At 40.3% G+C, this 17,192-nt stretch overlaps 1 protein-coding gene across 6 annotated transcripts in view; it reads right to left on the reverse strand.

Moving 5' to 3' along the window:
- The window catches only part of Enpp2 (ectonucleotide pyrophosphatase/phosphodiesterase 2), a 117,515-nt gene that overhangs the window by 28,328 nt on the left and 71,995 nt on the right, over window positions 1-17,192 (reverse strand). For 3 of the 6 annotated variants that reach the window (XM_045142898.1, XM_045142897.1, XM_045142900.1), the window contains exons 10-14: window positions 14,917-14,982; window positions 14,020-14,092; window positions 9,559-9,714; window positions 7,510-7,618; window positions 2,449-2,574 (exon numbers count right to left, since the gene is read on the reverse strand). In XM_045142898.1, the coding sequence (XP_044998833.1) occupies window positions 2,449-2,574; window positions 7,510-7,618; window positions 9,559-9,714; window positions 14,020-14,092; window positions 14,917-14,982 (530 nt within the window). The remainder of the gene's footprint in view (window positions 1-2,448; window positions 2,575-7,509; window positions 7,619-9,558; window positions 9,715-14,019; window positions 14,093-14,916; window positions 14,983-17,192) is intronic. The other 3 variants (XM_045142899.1, XM_045142902.1, XM_045142901.1) reach the window with 1 other exon arrangement.

Genomic DNA, 17,192 nt, shown 5'->3' on the forward strand with positions numbered 1-17,192 from the left:
GCCAGGGCTTCCAGCCTCTGCAAACGAACTCCAGACGCGTGCGCCCCCTTGTGCATCTGGCTAACGTGGGACCTGGGGAACCGAGCCTCGAACCGGGGTCCTTAGGCTTCACAGGCAAGCGCTTAACCGCTAAGCCATCTCTCCAGCCCGAAGCTCATGTTCTTTTGACAATGAAGAGAGATAAATAGCACAGAGCAGTGCCATCCTCAGGTACATGCCAGGAAACTACTAGGAAACATCAAAAGTTATGTTTGAAGCGTGAGCCCTTCATTGAATTCTGAAACATCCTACCATTCCATGCTGCCAGGTCCACCTTGGCTGAGGACAAGGTGGTGATTGAGAATCAGCAAATATGGGCTAGGGAGACGGCTAAGTGGTTAGAGGAACTTCCTCTGTAAGCCTGCCAACCAGAGTTCAGATTCCCAGCACCCACATAAAAGCCAGACTTGCAGTGTAGTATCAATACACCTATGGCAATGTGAGGTAGAGTCAAGAGAATCCCAGAACTCAAGGGCTAGCGAGTCAGACTTTCTCAACAACAAACAACAAAAGAGACTCTGACTCAAGCAAGGGAAAGGGAGAGGTCCAACCTCCAAGGATATCCTCTGACCTATACACACACACACAGTGACATGCATGAGCAATACACACACACACACACACACACACATATCAGCAAAGATGAGTTCAAATCCCAGTTCTTCCACTTACTATCACCTTCTCCTTCTCTATCACCTGCTCTTTCAACCTTCTCTCTCTGGACTTTAATGTCTACTGTCCACAAACAGGATAGTTCAGAGGAAAGGGACTAGGGGAATGGGAACAAAGAAAGTTGGTGGGAAAGATTATGATCATGAATAAAGGTTATCAATTAAAAGTTTTAAAAAGATGAGAGTAACACTTGTCACAGGGTATATTGGAAGGTTGAGTAAGATTATATCCTTATTCAGTGAAATAATCATAAATTCAAGGTATTGTCATCGTAGTTAACACATAAAGTTGGCCACAAGCTAAGCATGCTCTAAATTTCAATTACATAATTTCTCATGGAGGCTTCCCTTCAGGTCTTACTCTGCAGGCCAGGAGGCTGAGGCGCGGTATATAGAAGGAGCTTGTCCATCACATAGTGAGAACGTGACAGAGATGGAGTGGGAACTGGAAGATCAACGTGCAGCCACCATGTGTGAAGGCACCACGCCCTCCCCCCAAACTCCTATGCCTCTCCCAAAACAAATTCACAAGTGCAACTGCTTTGCAGAATAAAAACATTTCATTGTTGGTAGCTGTTATTTCACAAGCCCTCAACAAAGCTTCGCTTCCTCCCAGAACAACCTCCCTCATCTCTACTGATGCCAGAAATTCCTTTTGAAATAGATAGGTAAACAATAAAGTTCTTACATATGCCTTAAAAATGCAAACGCTAAAATCAAGAGGCACCCTAAAGACTTGCAACCGGTCCTTGGCAAAGTCCCCTCTGTCCCAAGGGAGCAAAGGTGTGAGGCCTCAGAGGACATGGGAAGAAGGAAGGTTTTGTTGATTTCACAATGTTGCCTGGAGCTGACCTTGGAACACGTCCCTGTTGTGTTGACTCAGGAACATAATTTGGGAAAAACTTAATTTTCCAAAACGTTGAGCTTGGTGTCAATGGTTCCTTATTCTCAAGAGTAAAATCTCTAAAGTATTTTTAATACAATGTATCTCAAATAAAATATAAACTCTGATGTGAATGTCCTTATGTAACAACGCCATGTACAATGAAATATAAAATGAATTTTAAAAAAACTTTTTAAAACTATGCTTTTCTCAAAATCAAGGTAGGCAGCACCTAAAAGTTTTCATGCATGAGTAAGTTCATATTATTGGGATGTCACAACCTGATATTGTGACAAATAAGAACAAAATTGTTCAGGCTGTTTTTTTTTTTTTTTTTAATTTTTAATCCTTGAAACAGTTGATGATCCCATAGGGCTAATGGTTCTTCTTCATGTATTCTGCCAACCACCTTGACAAAGAAAAGATCCCCCTTTCACGGGGCTCTTGGGACAAGTCGGGGTATAAGCATGGCTCAGTCAACGCTGTCTGAAACTCGACTTTCAGTACAGGGCCCAGCCTGACCTCGGTGATGAAAAGTTCTTCCCTCGTAAACAGAAGTTTACAGTTGTAAACATCCCTCAAGTCAAGTGAAATTTTCGCAAGATAAAAACAAGAACAAATGTTTATTTCAGGCTGCCCTGTGCCAGGAATCACTGTAAACAATACACACAGATTAATTTCCACAATGACCCTATGAGAAAGCCACCACCTTTTATCATTCCTGATTTTCAGATGGAAAAACAGAGGTGTAGAAAGCTAGGACTTTTCACCACATGACTAATTTCAGAGAATAAGAACTTACCTGCCCCACTGAATTATTTCTCTAGCCACTTAATAGCTTAAGGATCAACTTACATTTAGGATTATTGCTAAATTTGGGTCGAATTCTTCCTAGAGTTCCAGGGACTAAAGTAATATCATCCACATTAGTCAGGTAATTGCTCAAGAACTCGGTTCTGTCACATGTCACATCTTCCATTCCTATGAGGATGGAGGGAAATAAAAACCACAAATACTTATATTAAAATAACATTACTACAGTATTCACACCAACACTAAAGATGTCATCCAAACATCTCTTTGATTAGTTTTAAGCAACTTGACGAGAAGAGCCTTCACATTTGGGCCTGAACTTAAGTTTTTAGTGCTTCTATAAATTCTTTCCCTGGACTCATACAACTGTGTCTTCTCACATGCAGTTAAAGGTGCAAATGCATCACATCAATGACCATCTTAAGCTAATGAGTAAGAACAGCAAGTCAAAGGAAATAAACATGTTTTGAAATCAGAAACTCTTTATAATCATTATGAAAAAAAGAAGATTGGGCCTTCGGAGAAATCCTGTGTTGCTTCAGACTCTTCCCTATAGTAGTTGACATAAGTAACTGGAATATATTGTTTCATATCTCTTTTACAAAATGTCCTTTTCCTTCCCTCTCTCTTTCTCTCTGCTGTCTTGAGTACTTCGTAATCACCAGCTTTCACCCTGTCTCCACTGGTGGCCTTGGATACTACTGACAAAACAATACTGCCAATAAGAAATGAGGGGGAAAAAAATTGTCAGTTCCAATGACCACCCAAACTGAAAAACAAAATAATGCTCAAAACAAGTTGTAAACAACATAATTAGAACCGAAAGCCAGTAACTACAGCACATAAAAAGTCTAGATAGGCAATTCCTTTTAACCAACCAATATTCTTCTCCCGCCCCAAAATTTGTTTTCTTCCTGCTGGCAAGGAAAGTTTCTTGATCAACATTTTGAAAACTAATAAAAATAAAAATAAATTCAAATCTTAGAATTATAAATTCTGGGGCTGGAGAGATGGCTTTATGGTTAAAGCACTTGTCCACAAAGCCAAAGGATCCAGGTTCAACTCCCCAGGACCCACGTAAGCCAGATACACTGGTGGCTCACATGTCTAGAGTTCATTTGCAGTACCTGGAGAACCTGGCACACCCATTCTCTATCTGCTTCTCTGCCTCTCTCTCTCTCATAAATAATTTTTTTTTTTAAGTATAAAGAACCGCTGGGCATGGTGGTGCACGCCTTTAATCCCAGCACTCAGGATGCAGAGGTAGGAGGATCACTGTGAGTTCCAGGCCACCATGAGACTACATAGTGAATTCCAGGTCAGCCTGGACTAAGTGAAACCCTACCTTGAAAAAAAAAAAGTTTAAAGAACCATAATCTCTGGCAGCTGGTAGTGAGTGAGCTTTTGTTTCATTTTGGAATTTAATAAGACAGCATGGAACTATATATAAGCTATCAAGCTTTAATATACAGGAGTTCATGATTTCAGTTACCTATGGTAAGTAGCAATTTAAAACTATTAATGGGTGTTAGGTGTGGTGGTGCTCGCCTTTGAGAGGAGAAATGCTGTGAATTCAAGGCCACCCTGAGACTACATAGTGAACTCCAGGTAATCTTGGGCTAGAGTAAAACCCTACCTCAGAAAACAAAACAAAACAAAACAAAACAAAACAAAAATCCCCCCAAAACACTATTAATGGATCTGCGTATAGTGAGGCATATCTTTAATCCTAGCACTCAGGAGACAGAGGCAGGAGGATCACTGTGAGTTTGAGGCCAGTCTAGAAGTACAGAGTGAGTCTCAGGTCAGCCTAAGCTAGAGTGAGACCCTATCTTGAAAAAAAAAATAATAGAAAATTCCAAAAATAATCCATAAAGTTTAAATTGTCATTTTGAATACCATCGTGAAATTTCACATTATCCTGTTCCATTCTTTTTACCCAATGTATCCACACAATATATACCACCCACCCCGTGGTAGTTGAGAGAGAGAGAGGGAAAAAAAGACATTCATATACTGTTATTACAAAAATTCTCCTAATTGATCTATTTTATTACTAGTAACTACTGTTAGTTTCTTATTGTGCCTAATTTATAAATTAAACTTTATCGTAAGCATGTGTGTATAGGGGAAGACATAGGTCCAGTAGGATGTGAGGAGACTGCTGAGCTGCTTTGCACAATCCAGTATATGAATATTCCCTAACAGGGAAAACTTATGTAATCATACAAAAGATATAAAAATGCCTTGAAGTTTTATATTAAAGAAATATAAAACAAAACCGGGCATGGTGGCACTCAGGAGGCAGAGGTAGGAGGATCACTGAGAGTTGGAGGCTACCCTGAGACTACATAGTAAATTCCAGGTCAGCCTTAGCCAGAGTGAGACCCTACCTCAAAAAACCAAAAAAAGAAATATAAAACAAAGTGGCCCAAATAAATAAAGTTCAGTATGAATTTGAATTCATAAAATTCAAATCACTTTCTAGGATTCATTCATCCATGCTACCCCCCACCTTTTTCAATTCTATCTATCTATCATATATATATATGTATACATATATACATACATATATAATGTGTGTATGCACACACGCATGTGTGTATATAAATAGATATATGTTGAAGTAAAGAAAGAAAACCATATTCCAACATAACATAATATTGATATATCATCTCTTTTAACATGGAAACCCTCAGAAGAAAAGTTGAAATAATGAATAGGTATTGTGTTCTTAGGCAAGCATTTTAACCACTAAGCCATCCTTCCATGCCAAGGTATTGTGTTTGTATGCACTATTCACCCAGGAAGGGAAAAATCTTCAAATACATACAAAGGGAAAATACAAAAAAAAAAAAACAAAAACCAAAAACCTCTTCCATCCGTTACATTTCTAGGCACCCCAATAGTGAGCAATCTCTCTGGCTTTCAGATACCAATGGGCAAGTGTATCCTGTGTTCCTCCAATATTGCCCCTCCTTCCCTTCCAGAGCAATTACTTCATGTGTGCCGAATCAGTGTTCTCATTCTACAGATGGCAGAACGCAGGCTTGCACACAGTATCAAATGCTCTTAAGTGTCACGGTGTAACCTGAGCTCCACTGAAAGTCATTTTGACTTCAAAGCCCAGGGCCTGAAGCACCAGGCAATGCTGCCTTCTGAGAAAGAGATACCAGAGCTTCCCAGAATCACATGGATCTATTCCTCTTAGAAGTCTGCATGCTGAGGAAAGGTTTTAATTTGTCTATGAACTTTAAGGTACTTTCCACATGTGGCCCATTGGGATCATCTTAGATGTCTGTCTCCAGCATATGAGCCAGTGCTCGCCACATTTCTGGGAGACATGAATCAGTTCTATCATATGCTACCAAGTCCCCATACTGTCTAGCTTTCCACTAAGCCAAAGTAATGGAGAGAAATTTTGAAGGAGATAACATTTAGTCCTTTAGGGAAGTATGTTAGTCCCCACATCTGCCTCCCACTACAGTTTCTTGTAGATCTAAAATATTCTGAAAGGACAATTTCAAGTGTCAATATATGACAAAAAGAGATTTGCCAGCCATTCTAAATACAACAGCCAGGTAGCCAACCAATTTTCTTCTTTCAAACTCTACTTATAGGGAAAAGCCCCAACTTCCAAGGTCTCTATTTCAATATGATAGTTCTGGAATGCAGAAGGCATTCTCCAAACCCAGTGAAATAAAAATGCTCTCTAAGGTCCCCTCTGCCCTGTGATTACATAATGTTTATGGAGCTCTTGGTCCCTTCAAAAACAGTACTTATGATTCTATGAAGTGATTTAGAAAAAATACTTCCTGGTCTGGAGAGATGACTTGGTGGTTAAGGCACTTGCCTGCAAAGCCTAAGGACCAGGGCTGTATTCTCTAGTACCCACATAAGCCATGTGCACATAGCGGCCCATGTGTCTGGAGTTTGTTCACAGTGGCTGGAGGTCCTGGCAGTTGACCTTGCTGTCTCTCTCTCTCTCTCTTATAAATATATAAATAAAAAATTTAAGTGATAATAAAAACCACTTCCTTGGGCTAGAGAGATCCTTAATGGTTAAGACACTTGCCTGTAAAGTCTAATGACCCACATTCAATACCCCAGTATCCACATAAAACCAAATGCACAAGGTGGCACATACATCCAGAGTTTGCTTAAGAAAAAAAAAAACTTCCTAAGCCAGCATGATGGTATACATCTATAATCCTAGCACTCTCACTGGGAGGCTAGGACAAGGGAAATCGTGAGTTCAAGGTAAGCCTGGGCTATTGAGTAAGACTGTCAAAAACAGAAAGGAGGGGAGAGAGATATAAAAGACTATTCGGTTTCTTTATCACAGCAAGGCTTGATGTGAACCTTGAATTTCCTCCGTCAAGTACAGGAAACCATTTGACGTACATGCCACATCTTGAACAAGAAACTCTTGTATCTGCCTCCTTAATATATTAAGATTTATTTATTTATTTATTTATTTATTTATTTAAGAGAGAAATAAGAAGAGGAAGATAGACATAGAGAGAGAATGGGTGCACCAGGGCCTCCAGCCATTGCAAATGAACTCCAAATAAATGCATGTGCCTCCTTGAGCATCTGGCTTACTTGGGTACTGGGGAATTGAACCTGGGTCCCTAGGCTTCTCAGGCAAAAGCTTTAACTAAGCCATCTCTCCAGCCAAAGATTTTTTTTTTTTATATCACACAAACTCTGTGGGCTGCTTTGGGGGATATGTTTCACAGAGATGGGAGATTATCACCTGATATGTAAGATTCGCAGAAGAAATCATCAATATCACAAGGGAATTGCCTGCAACACTTTAATAAGAGACAGATTTTTTTTTTTTTTTTTTTGTAGGAAGGGCTTCCTATGAAGAACAGGAAGATAGAAGTCCCTGCTTTTGATTAAAATGAACCCAGGGTCACCTCAAGTTCTCTCATACTTTCGTTATCATGACCTAATTTCTTTCTTTACCCCGAAGTAAAGAAAGGAAGGAGGTCAGGAATAGGACCTTGGATGCTGAGAGCATATGTTCTTTTGCTCAACATCCTCAGAAACATCTATGTATTTATTCCACTAGCAAAGAAATAAAGAAGCCTTTACCGTGGTCTCCAACAAAGATGACATTCACACAGCGATGCAGCTTGAGTTGTTTTAGTCCATCCATTAACTGCCCCACAGTTTTATCAATTTCCCTCAGGGGATTTGTCATCTAGAAAAAAGAGCGAGTCAATCCTCACAGATTTTATTTATTCACTTGCTTTTCAGTTGCCATAGATCTTCTACTCTTAGAACAAGCTAGAAAAAAAACTTCAGGCCCAGAGGCACAGCTTTGACTAGGAGAGATTTTCCCACCAGCTTTAGTGGAAATTAGGTCGAAGATTCCTTCAAGAAAATTAAAACCTCGACTCATCCAATCCTTTTCAAAAGTCTTTGATATAAAAATATCACAAATGTCTCTAAGGTAAATTCTTTTTTTTAAAGATAAAGTGGATTTTCAAAACTGCAACTGTATCCATTAAATCCAAGAGTTTTGAGAGTGAAAGGAAGAGATGGAGAGTTTACCTCTGTTCCCTATGTGACTTTAAACAATGACAAAAAAGATAGTGGCTAAGTCAGTCAAAAGCGGTTCAGAGGGTAAAATCATTACTTTCCCCTGGTGATAAATTAAAGCAGCACTCATAAAATCAGATCCACTCCATAGTCCAAAGATCTTAACAGTCAACTTTTGAGAACAACAGATTGTTCGTGGAAGAAGCTAAGTCCATAAAACATAACCCGGAGAACCCTAATTTTTACAGAAATGAACCACTGTCTTTGATCTAGAAGGTTTCCTATTTACTGTAAAAGCACAAAAACCCAATTCCTCCCTGAGGAACATTTCCAATACCTAAAAACAAAGTCCACCTCTCGTTTTTACTTTAATGAAGTCTACAACACAAGTACTTTCTCCCTCTCTCTCTCTCTCTCTCTCTCTCTCTCTCTCTCTCTCTCTCTCTCTCACACACACACACACACACACACACACACACACACACAATTCCCTTCCCAGTCTCATCTCTATAAAAGATAGATTTTTAACAACTTCACAGCAGACAAACATTTTGTAAGACTATAGATGAATACTACAGCTTAGCTAGCAACCATACACATATGCATCCAAGAGAATCAAGATAAAAGCAGGGGATATGAATTCTATTATCCCATCAGCACCTTCTCAACTAATTCAAGACCTTTCTTTGTGCTAGTTCAGTGTAGAGATGAGGTGGGGACCGTTCTCCTCATGACAGGAGTCAGTTTTCCAAAGCACAGCTGAACGTTTCAGAATGAGACGTGCCATGTAACCTGAAGGGACTAACAGATGGGCGGCTAAGCAGTGCTTGCTTCTGAGAAAACGCCGCTGTCCTCCAGAATCCTCGTCTAGACAAAGAAACGTGAAATGCATAACATATGTTGATCCTTGGCAATGAGTCATTTTCCTTGATCCAGCAGGTAAAATCCAGATCCTACTTCTTAGTGATCCATTTCAACATCAAAACTCAGACCCTGCCTCTCAAGTACGTGGAAAGTTTTAGAGGAAGTAACAAGCAGAAGCTCTTCTGAATAGACTGGGGAGATTGCATACAGCTCCTATCGTTATGAGAAAATGCATGCAGCTCTAGCTGCCTACAGTGTTCTTTCCTTTGGTCTTCACTGTTCTCCGCCCCTTTTCAAATCTCAGAATATGCACTGCTAATGTATGTGAACTCACTGAGTTTTCATCTACATCACTTCTAAAGACACCCTACTCCCTTGTTGAACGATTCTCAAGAGCCAGGGATGAACCAGTGTGACTAACTCTTTGCCTAAGAGCCAACAAATCCGACAGCCCAGCTTCAGTCTCTCTAGCCTAAACAGCAGCATTGATTGTGGGTCAACCAACATTAAAGACGGGAAAGGCTCCTTTTATTTCTGTCACGCTGAAAGGTCAAGCTATCTTCACATCAGTGTTACTCTCTGAAACACCAGACTCTCCCAGACCCAAAGCCAAGGAGGGTGTCACTGCTTTTCCGAAACATATCCAGCCAGTCTTCAAACCAAGGCAGCAAAGGAAAGCTTCCACTCAAAACATACCTGCCCGCCACAAAGCTTTGGAACAATAGATAAACTTACTTTGTCCTGACGAGTATCCGCTGCATAATGATCCATCCTATGTAATTTTCTTCTTCTTTTCTTTGGAGGAGCAACTGGTCTTTCCTGTCTCCTCTTAGGGGCAACTTTCCTCTTAGGTCTCTTAGCCGGAGTAAAAGGTGAGCCATAACTACTCTCCTGTACCGTTGGACAGAGATGGCTGGACTCAGAAGCCGGCTATCCTTCTGGGTCGGATAGTTATAAAGCTTACACTTCCCATGTGGGCTAGTAGAGGTGTAGAGAAATACTGAGGCTCCTTAAGGGAGAACACACTGAGATAGGGGGGAATCGGGGAGCCTCTTCCTAAATGGGTCTCAATGTTCTCACAGCCTCCTCTCTGACCATTAGGTGATAACTTAACAGGCTCTAGTCATGGGAGCTTCTTTGGACAGCCTGAGAAGTAGATACACCTGAAGGTGGCATTAGGCAGGTTCCTTATTCTTTAACAGCTGCACTGATCTTTGGATATGAAAAGCTCTCTATGTATATAGTACTAGCTTGCAACCAAATAGATTACTGTCATTTGGTCAGTTCAAGATGAGAATGAGGTGGTTCCAATTTATAAACTGAAAGGTGTTAATCTGTTCACACACCAAATATTATCCGAATACTGTCACCTTCTGTGTTAAACCAAGGACAGAATGCAACATAAATATAATAAGCAGTCCCTTGATGCTGAATGTACTTGTACAAATCAGGACTTTCCAGGGACAGGAACTGACATAAATGCCACTGTATATTTAGAAATTCCTTTCCGAAAACTGGGTGAAGTGTGAACAGCCAGTGAGCCCTCTTCATTGTAGTAGAGAGATCAAGAAGGCCTTTGCTTAGACTCTTGCTATGAGAAACCCCCCCTGTTTGAGGGAATGAGTGTGCTGAAAGTATTGCTTGAAAATCCAGAGAAGAGTAAAATATGATCAATACACTGGGTGAGGAACTCCCAAAGCTGGAGCAAAACCAGCCCCTGATTTGCTGATGGTGCAAAGGTGAATTTAAAGCAGCAAGCCCTGCTGTCTACCTGGCTGCCTTACCGTCGGCAGGACTTTTCCAAGAGCCACTGGAATGCAGGCAGAGGCAGGAAGGGGAACAATGTTAGTGTATCCGAGGACATCTGCCATGCGGTTGCACTGTTTCTGGGGCAAGCGGCTGCAAGGGCGCTTCTGCTTCTGTCTCATCCTCTTTCTCCGGCAAAGCGATCAAAAGTTACAGCCCCATACACCTTGGCTTGGTTCGGTTTTAATGCTTCTAGTTTTAGGCAAAACTCCATGAGAAGAGCAGGAAAAGGAAGAGAGGGGTTTTTCCCATGTCTTGGTCACCAAGTACATTTGGCTAGCGCTCCGATCTGCCCACCAGACACTAGGCCATTTGCAAGAGATTTCAACATTCCAAAGACTCCCGAAAGCACTTCCAATTGCTGCAGCCGGTTAGAGGAGCAGGAGGAATGGGATTTAGGCAAACTGAGTTTTCATCCACTAGAAAAGGCATGTATTTCCTCCTTTCAATGTTAGAGGTAGACGAAAGCTAAGTTTTCACTGACCAGCCATACTTCAGCCTGGATTGAGAAGTTTTAGCCTGAGGTTATTAAGAGGATGGAGAAGGGCAAACGTCCCTGCTTTTCAGAAGGATTCTTTGCCATCTGAAGGGAGGGACCAGCCAGCCAAAGCTCTGCCTCTAGGCTCAGGAGAGCAGCCGAACAACAGATCACAGAGAAAGCACAAGTCAAAGAGAAAAGGATTGTGCCAACAACCAAAAGCAAGCATGTTTCTATACATTCACCATTACACTATGAAACCAGGAGCAACAGAGCCCTCCTTGAATCTAGTAGCCCAGTATCTGACCATCTCACATCACTGCTTTTGAGACTCATCCTGGGGAGAAGAGTGTACTCAAATATTAAGCACTAAAACATAAACTTCATCTTACTGTAGCACAGACTATTTTTAAGGACAGACTCATTTTGATTAAATTTCAAGTGTGAGTTACTTTTTTTGTTTCATTACTTGGAAAAATAACATACATGTAGATTTTAAAAATAGTTTTTCACTCAGTATATGTAGCCTTCTCCCATACAATGAAAGCAAATGATGACATACAGATATATGTAAACATATCATAAATAGGTATGTGAGCCACTTAAGCCTATGACATTAAAGATTTTGCTCACTTGCCTTGCTTTTAAGAGTGTAAAAATTTTATATTTTGGTTAGCTTTTAATTAAAATACATTTGAGAACTAGATGAGAAATAGTTGAAATCTGAAAATATTCTTCCCTGTATAGAAAGAAAGTGACCCAGTGATCAGATTACCATGACTAGAGGTTTACGCTAAGGTACACTATTAACATTTATTCAGTAGATACATGGCAATGCTCCAGTTATAAGAAGTATTAGTACTAAAAAGAACACCATATGGATAGTTATAGCTCTTAATTCAAAAGTACTATAGGAAAGTAACATCTGCTTGACCAACTGTGGACCCAGAAACCATCACTACTGCAAATTTAATAAAGCTTTCCGTATCTTGCTTCATTTATTCATTGCTCAGAACTTCAAAACAAATTGTTTCCTAATCAAAATATAGATACTCTCAATAGGTAATTGTAACTAAACTGTGCACAGTAGAAACCCAAAGATACCCCCAAAGAATATTTATTATTAAGCCATATAATTTTAGGCATAAAGTAAGTTATATCTCATTGGTAGTATTAAAAGCAAACTTTTGTCACAAGGACTATGCTGGAAACGATCTGAGCATCATATCAATGAGTCACTGCTTTTTACTGCATGAAGTGTTCTGTGAGAAGGTTTGTGGTCTGGGGCAGAAAGTCTGAGATGTTAGCTCAAATCCTCCACTTACAGCCAAGGACCTTGAACGGACTCAGACTTCTTCAAGTACCAGCTTACACCGTCAAAAGAACAGCTATACCAACATACATTCTGGTTTGGTCTACCCTTGGGGTCTTTTAAGGACTATTATTCAAACAAAGTTGGACTTTTAAACTCAGCACATGGAACTGCTTAGGTGTTTAGTGGGTTTTTTTTTAAACATTTTTATAAAACGTGCCTCCTTTTGTTCACTTTAGATTAATTTCAAACAAAGCCATTTTAAAGATAAAACAACCATTCTTGCTTTGGTTTTCCTTCCTGGCAAAAGAAGATGTGTGTTTCATGTATGCAGATGTTTATCTTGTTTTATCATTTGTGTCTCAGAATCACGCAACACTGGTTAAACATCAAAGGGAAAGAAAGGGGCCTTGGAATTATATGACTTCCATGACGTGAGCCATTTCACATAACTATTCATTTCTGGTGCCTATAAAAAAGTTCATGAGCCACTGAATTGATGTCAAAGCATTGAGAAGTCCTTATGGATCCTTGGTCTTTACTGCCTCTGTTTAGATATGCTGCAATTTGTTCAAAGATGCTGAAACCAAGACACATTCATCTGCACCTTCAACATATCCCTTTTGCTGAACTCAGTAAATTTAATTACAGCAACTGTAGGCCATTGACTGTCAACAAACTAGAGATAATGCCCATCAGTAGAGCTTTTAAAATAATTTTCTCAGCTGAAATCATTTTATTTTGTTAATATTGACCGTATTGCCCCTGTTAACAAAGATGGCAAGTATTTAAAATACTAAAAAGTTTACACTTGCAGACTCCATCATATTTCAAGTGATCTGTGTAAAACACTGAAAAGATCCCCACCTTAGGTAAAAGAGAAACAGTAAAATACAGCCACCCCATTCCCATCTCCTAAATGGGAAGTTATTCTACATTGTACCTTCCATACAAAGGGTTTGGGCTTGACAGAAGATTCTCATAGAGCTTTACTAACCCAGTTCATCTAGTAGTGTGTTCCTCTCAGGAATTCACCTCACCGTGAGGGTGACAGATGTGCCCTCCCTCTTGAATGTGCTCATAGTTCCACACTATGAATATCTATGTCAAAACTGTGCAGTAAAAAAGTATCCATGTTATGCTATAAACCAGGTTAATCGTGCTTACTAAGATTACTGGAACTATTTAGCTAATGTACTCTTTGTGAACTACATAGACATTTTAAGGGGGTTGAAATTCAGTTGCAATGTCTTGTATTAGAAGTTTGTTCTCAAGATGTCTTCTACTCCTGCCCCACCATTTCCCAACCCCCCACCTTGTTTTGCTGACACCTGCAAGGCTGGGAATATGCCCATTTCCCTTTAACACCAGGTTTAGGATATGTTTAAATAGCGAAGCAATCTGAAATGAAGTTCCTATAAGAGAAACAAGTACATTTAAGATTTTTTTTTAACACTTTCAGTTTTGTAATTCTTTGACAACGTATAAACCTTACACGTACAAGAATATTCAGAGACATGGCACAAATCCTGACATAAGGTCAGGAGATTAAATCTCCCAGGTACCCAGGTTGTCCTCAGGCAGATAATAAGCTACTAACCTCAGGGCCAAAAGGGCCATATTTGTGTCCTGAGAAATCAGGCTGTTCCGAATAGAAGGCATAGACTGAAGGCCTATGGGAAAATTTGGAAAAGTTCAGAATCAACCCCCAACAGCACATACACAACAGAGAAGACCACACATTTAAATACATCTTCAGGGGGGGACAGGGGACACAGAGGTAGACAGTGGGGAGGGGAGGAAACAGAACAAAAGCGTAGTAACACACCTGTACGAAAATGCTCTAATGAAACCCATCACTTCTGATGCTAACCTAAAAACTTAATTAAAAATAATCCTTCAAGTTTAATTAGTCTCTCACCCACTGTTAGTATTGCCATAGAAAACTTTAAAACTTTTCTATTGCTTCCATGCCCCACCACCCTCTACCCAACCCCCATGGGTGGTAACTGCATGGCGCTCCTTTAAGAAATCAAAAGCCACAAAAGGAAATTTAAACATTACTCAGAACCTTAATCTGAGATAACAGTACCCAGTAATAATTGCCATGGGTCATGCAAGTCTGACAGCGCCAGGAAGAACCAACTCTGTTTAAGGGAAAAGTCAGGCTTAATGCTGTCAATCCTTGACGTGCTGATAGTTCATTTATCAAAGCCAGCAGATCCTTTCAGCTCTGCTAAAGTGGCCAGGATTAGCAGCTACAGAAATCCGTGTAATTAAATAGATCTTGATAAGTCAAGCCTTCTTAGGAAAATAACGCTTAAGGCTAATAACCACAGAACATTTAATAACACCAAGCTTTGGCTGGGTTTCTATTTCCCAGCTCCATCCAACGTTTCACCTAAGTAACCTTGGATGGAAATGTACTAGGGAGAGAAGAGAGAAGGCGGGGGGGGGGGGGGGGGGGGCGGGGGAGGTTGCGGGAGGGGACAGATACCTCTCATTGTCTGGCAGTGTGAGCCATTGTAGGATGGTTAGGATCCTGCGCTCGTGAGGAATGGACCTGCAGGCAGAGCCAGCAAAGCATGCATTTAGGTTGCATTCGCACAGACCGAACCTGAGAAGTACTTGCCTTGCACCCAGGCCAAAGCTCTCTAGCTGCTACGATCTGTTTCAGCTTCCTTGCACTGAAGGCCTTTTTGGAGTTTGTGTTTAACCTTCCATTTCCATTTGAAACCAATCACATTTTGCACAACCCCTTCCATAGACTTAGGCTGGAAATTCTGATCCATGGTTGAACTGAGGAACCCGTCTTGCTGATCATAAACTCTGCTACAAGCAGAAAGGACCCGGGCTTTTGACTCGCTGCTGGCTAGTGGCTCAAGCTATCTGCTGCTACAGAAGAGGGAGGAATGCTTCCCTCATACATCTTCCATTTGCTGGCATTGTGACTTCTGTGGGCCCCTGAGCCTCCCGGCCTCTCTTTGCCCTTGGTTTTCTCATCAGCAAAATAAAGATAACAGCAAAGCACATTCACACATTTGATTTAAGGATGAGATGAAACAAGACAAACCAAGGACATGCTCAGTGCCTGGTACATGGTAAGTGACTAAAAAAAAAAAAAAAAAAAACTCTTGTTTCATTAATGACCATAGTCATCATTCTGCCTCCAGATAGCTATGACTTTAAAAACATGACTTAACCTGAAACTTTAAGTTCATCCTCTAGAAAATAATGGGTTAGGGAAGGTAGTCTTGAATTTTTCTTCTAGCTCTATAAAAATCTATCAAGAACAGGCACATATAATTATGAGACTGACAAAAAAGGGTATAATCTTCATTCACAATGGCTTTTGTGTTTCTCACCCCTCTGGGCTCTGGGCTCTGGGCTAACATCATAGCCATGCAGCCTGGGATGAGAGGCATTGGGATTCTTGCTAATCAAACAACATCTTGGCTTGGGGAAAAAATTTGTTCACTATTTCTTAACAAGGAACACAAAAATGCTTTCTGTACCTCTATCCAAGGTCAAGCCAGAGAGCCATGTTCATGGTAAGGTAAGGAAACATTATTGTGGAACATTAGACAGGCCATTTAAACTTTTACTATCAGGAAACATAAGCAAGCCGGCTACTCAGAGCCAAGGCAGACAGCAAGGGTCAGATAGCCTCTCCCCTTCCCCACCCTTCCCGCCCTCCCCTACCAGTTCACCCCAGCACTCCTCTCTGGAAATTGCCCCTCTGGAACTCTCTCTGTCTAGAGCTATGACATGAGACCAGAAAATCGTGTTTATTATTTTTAAAAAGTCCTACTGTAAACATATTTCAATGACATTGAAAGCTTTCAATAGCATTGGATAAATATTACTGTGCTTATTACATCCTATAATGGAGTTAGAACAAGGTAGAGCAAAGTCAAATTAATCACTTAAGGAATTTAATTCTTCAGTGTTAGAAGTCCTTTATATCTGAACAAAAATAATTATAATTACATATTTTGAATTCTTTCCCAACTTATCAAAATCCAATATCATAGCCTTTTTTAATGTTGCCTTATTTTTCACTACCACCTAAAACTGCCTTAGTTATGTGTTGGTGCTAATGGCCACAAATATGGACTCTGGTGAACCCAATCCTGATACCAATGGAAAAATACAGCTGATGAAACTTATGTCAAGCTCAGAATTCTGACTCTTTAATGCCCTTGTTGTGTAGGGAGCATAAACAATAAGAGAGGGTTTTAAAACACCATATTCAGAACCAGAATGCTCAGGTTGGGGTTCTACTTTATATAAGCATGGGGGAGAAGGAAGATGCTCTGCAAATTGGGAATGATAACAGGGCCTATTCACAAGGTCATTGTAAAGATGAAAAGAGATAATACAAGTAAAGTCCTTGAAAATAACGCTTGGTATATTATTTAATCACTCTGAAGCCCTTGGTGTTCTAATCTCGTAAATGGGTTGTATAAGGTGATCTCTAAAGCTCTCTAGGTGTTCCAGGTTGTCTGTAAAATGTGTTTCACAGATCAAAGAGGCATGGCCTTTAGCCACGAGGATCTCAAATACAATACAGAGGCAGTATAAATAAATCTGTCCAAGGCAAGCAGGTGTCTGCGAGCCAAGGAAAATGGGATACATGCTCTTGTCTCCACCACACTGGCTGATGCAGAAATTGCCTTGAGACCAAGTACAATATATATAGTCACAAAAAGAAGGAGAAAAAGGGAAAATGGAAAGTGAAGGAGCACCTGAAGAATTCAGTAGTACAGGAGA

This window comes from Jaculus jaculus, chromosome 2 (assembly GCF_020740685.1).
Source record: "Jaculus jaculus isolate mJacJac1 chromosome 2, mJacJac1.mat.Y.cur, whole genome shotgun sequence".
Lineage (NCBI taxonomy): Eukaryota > Metazoa > Chordata > Mammalia > Rodentia > Dipodidae > Jaculus > Jaculus jaculus.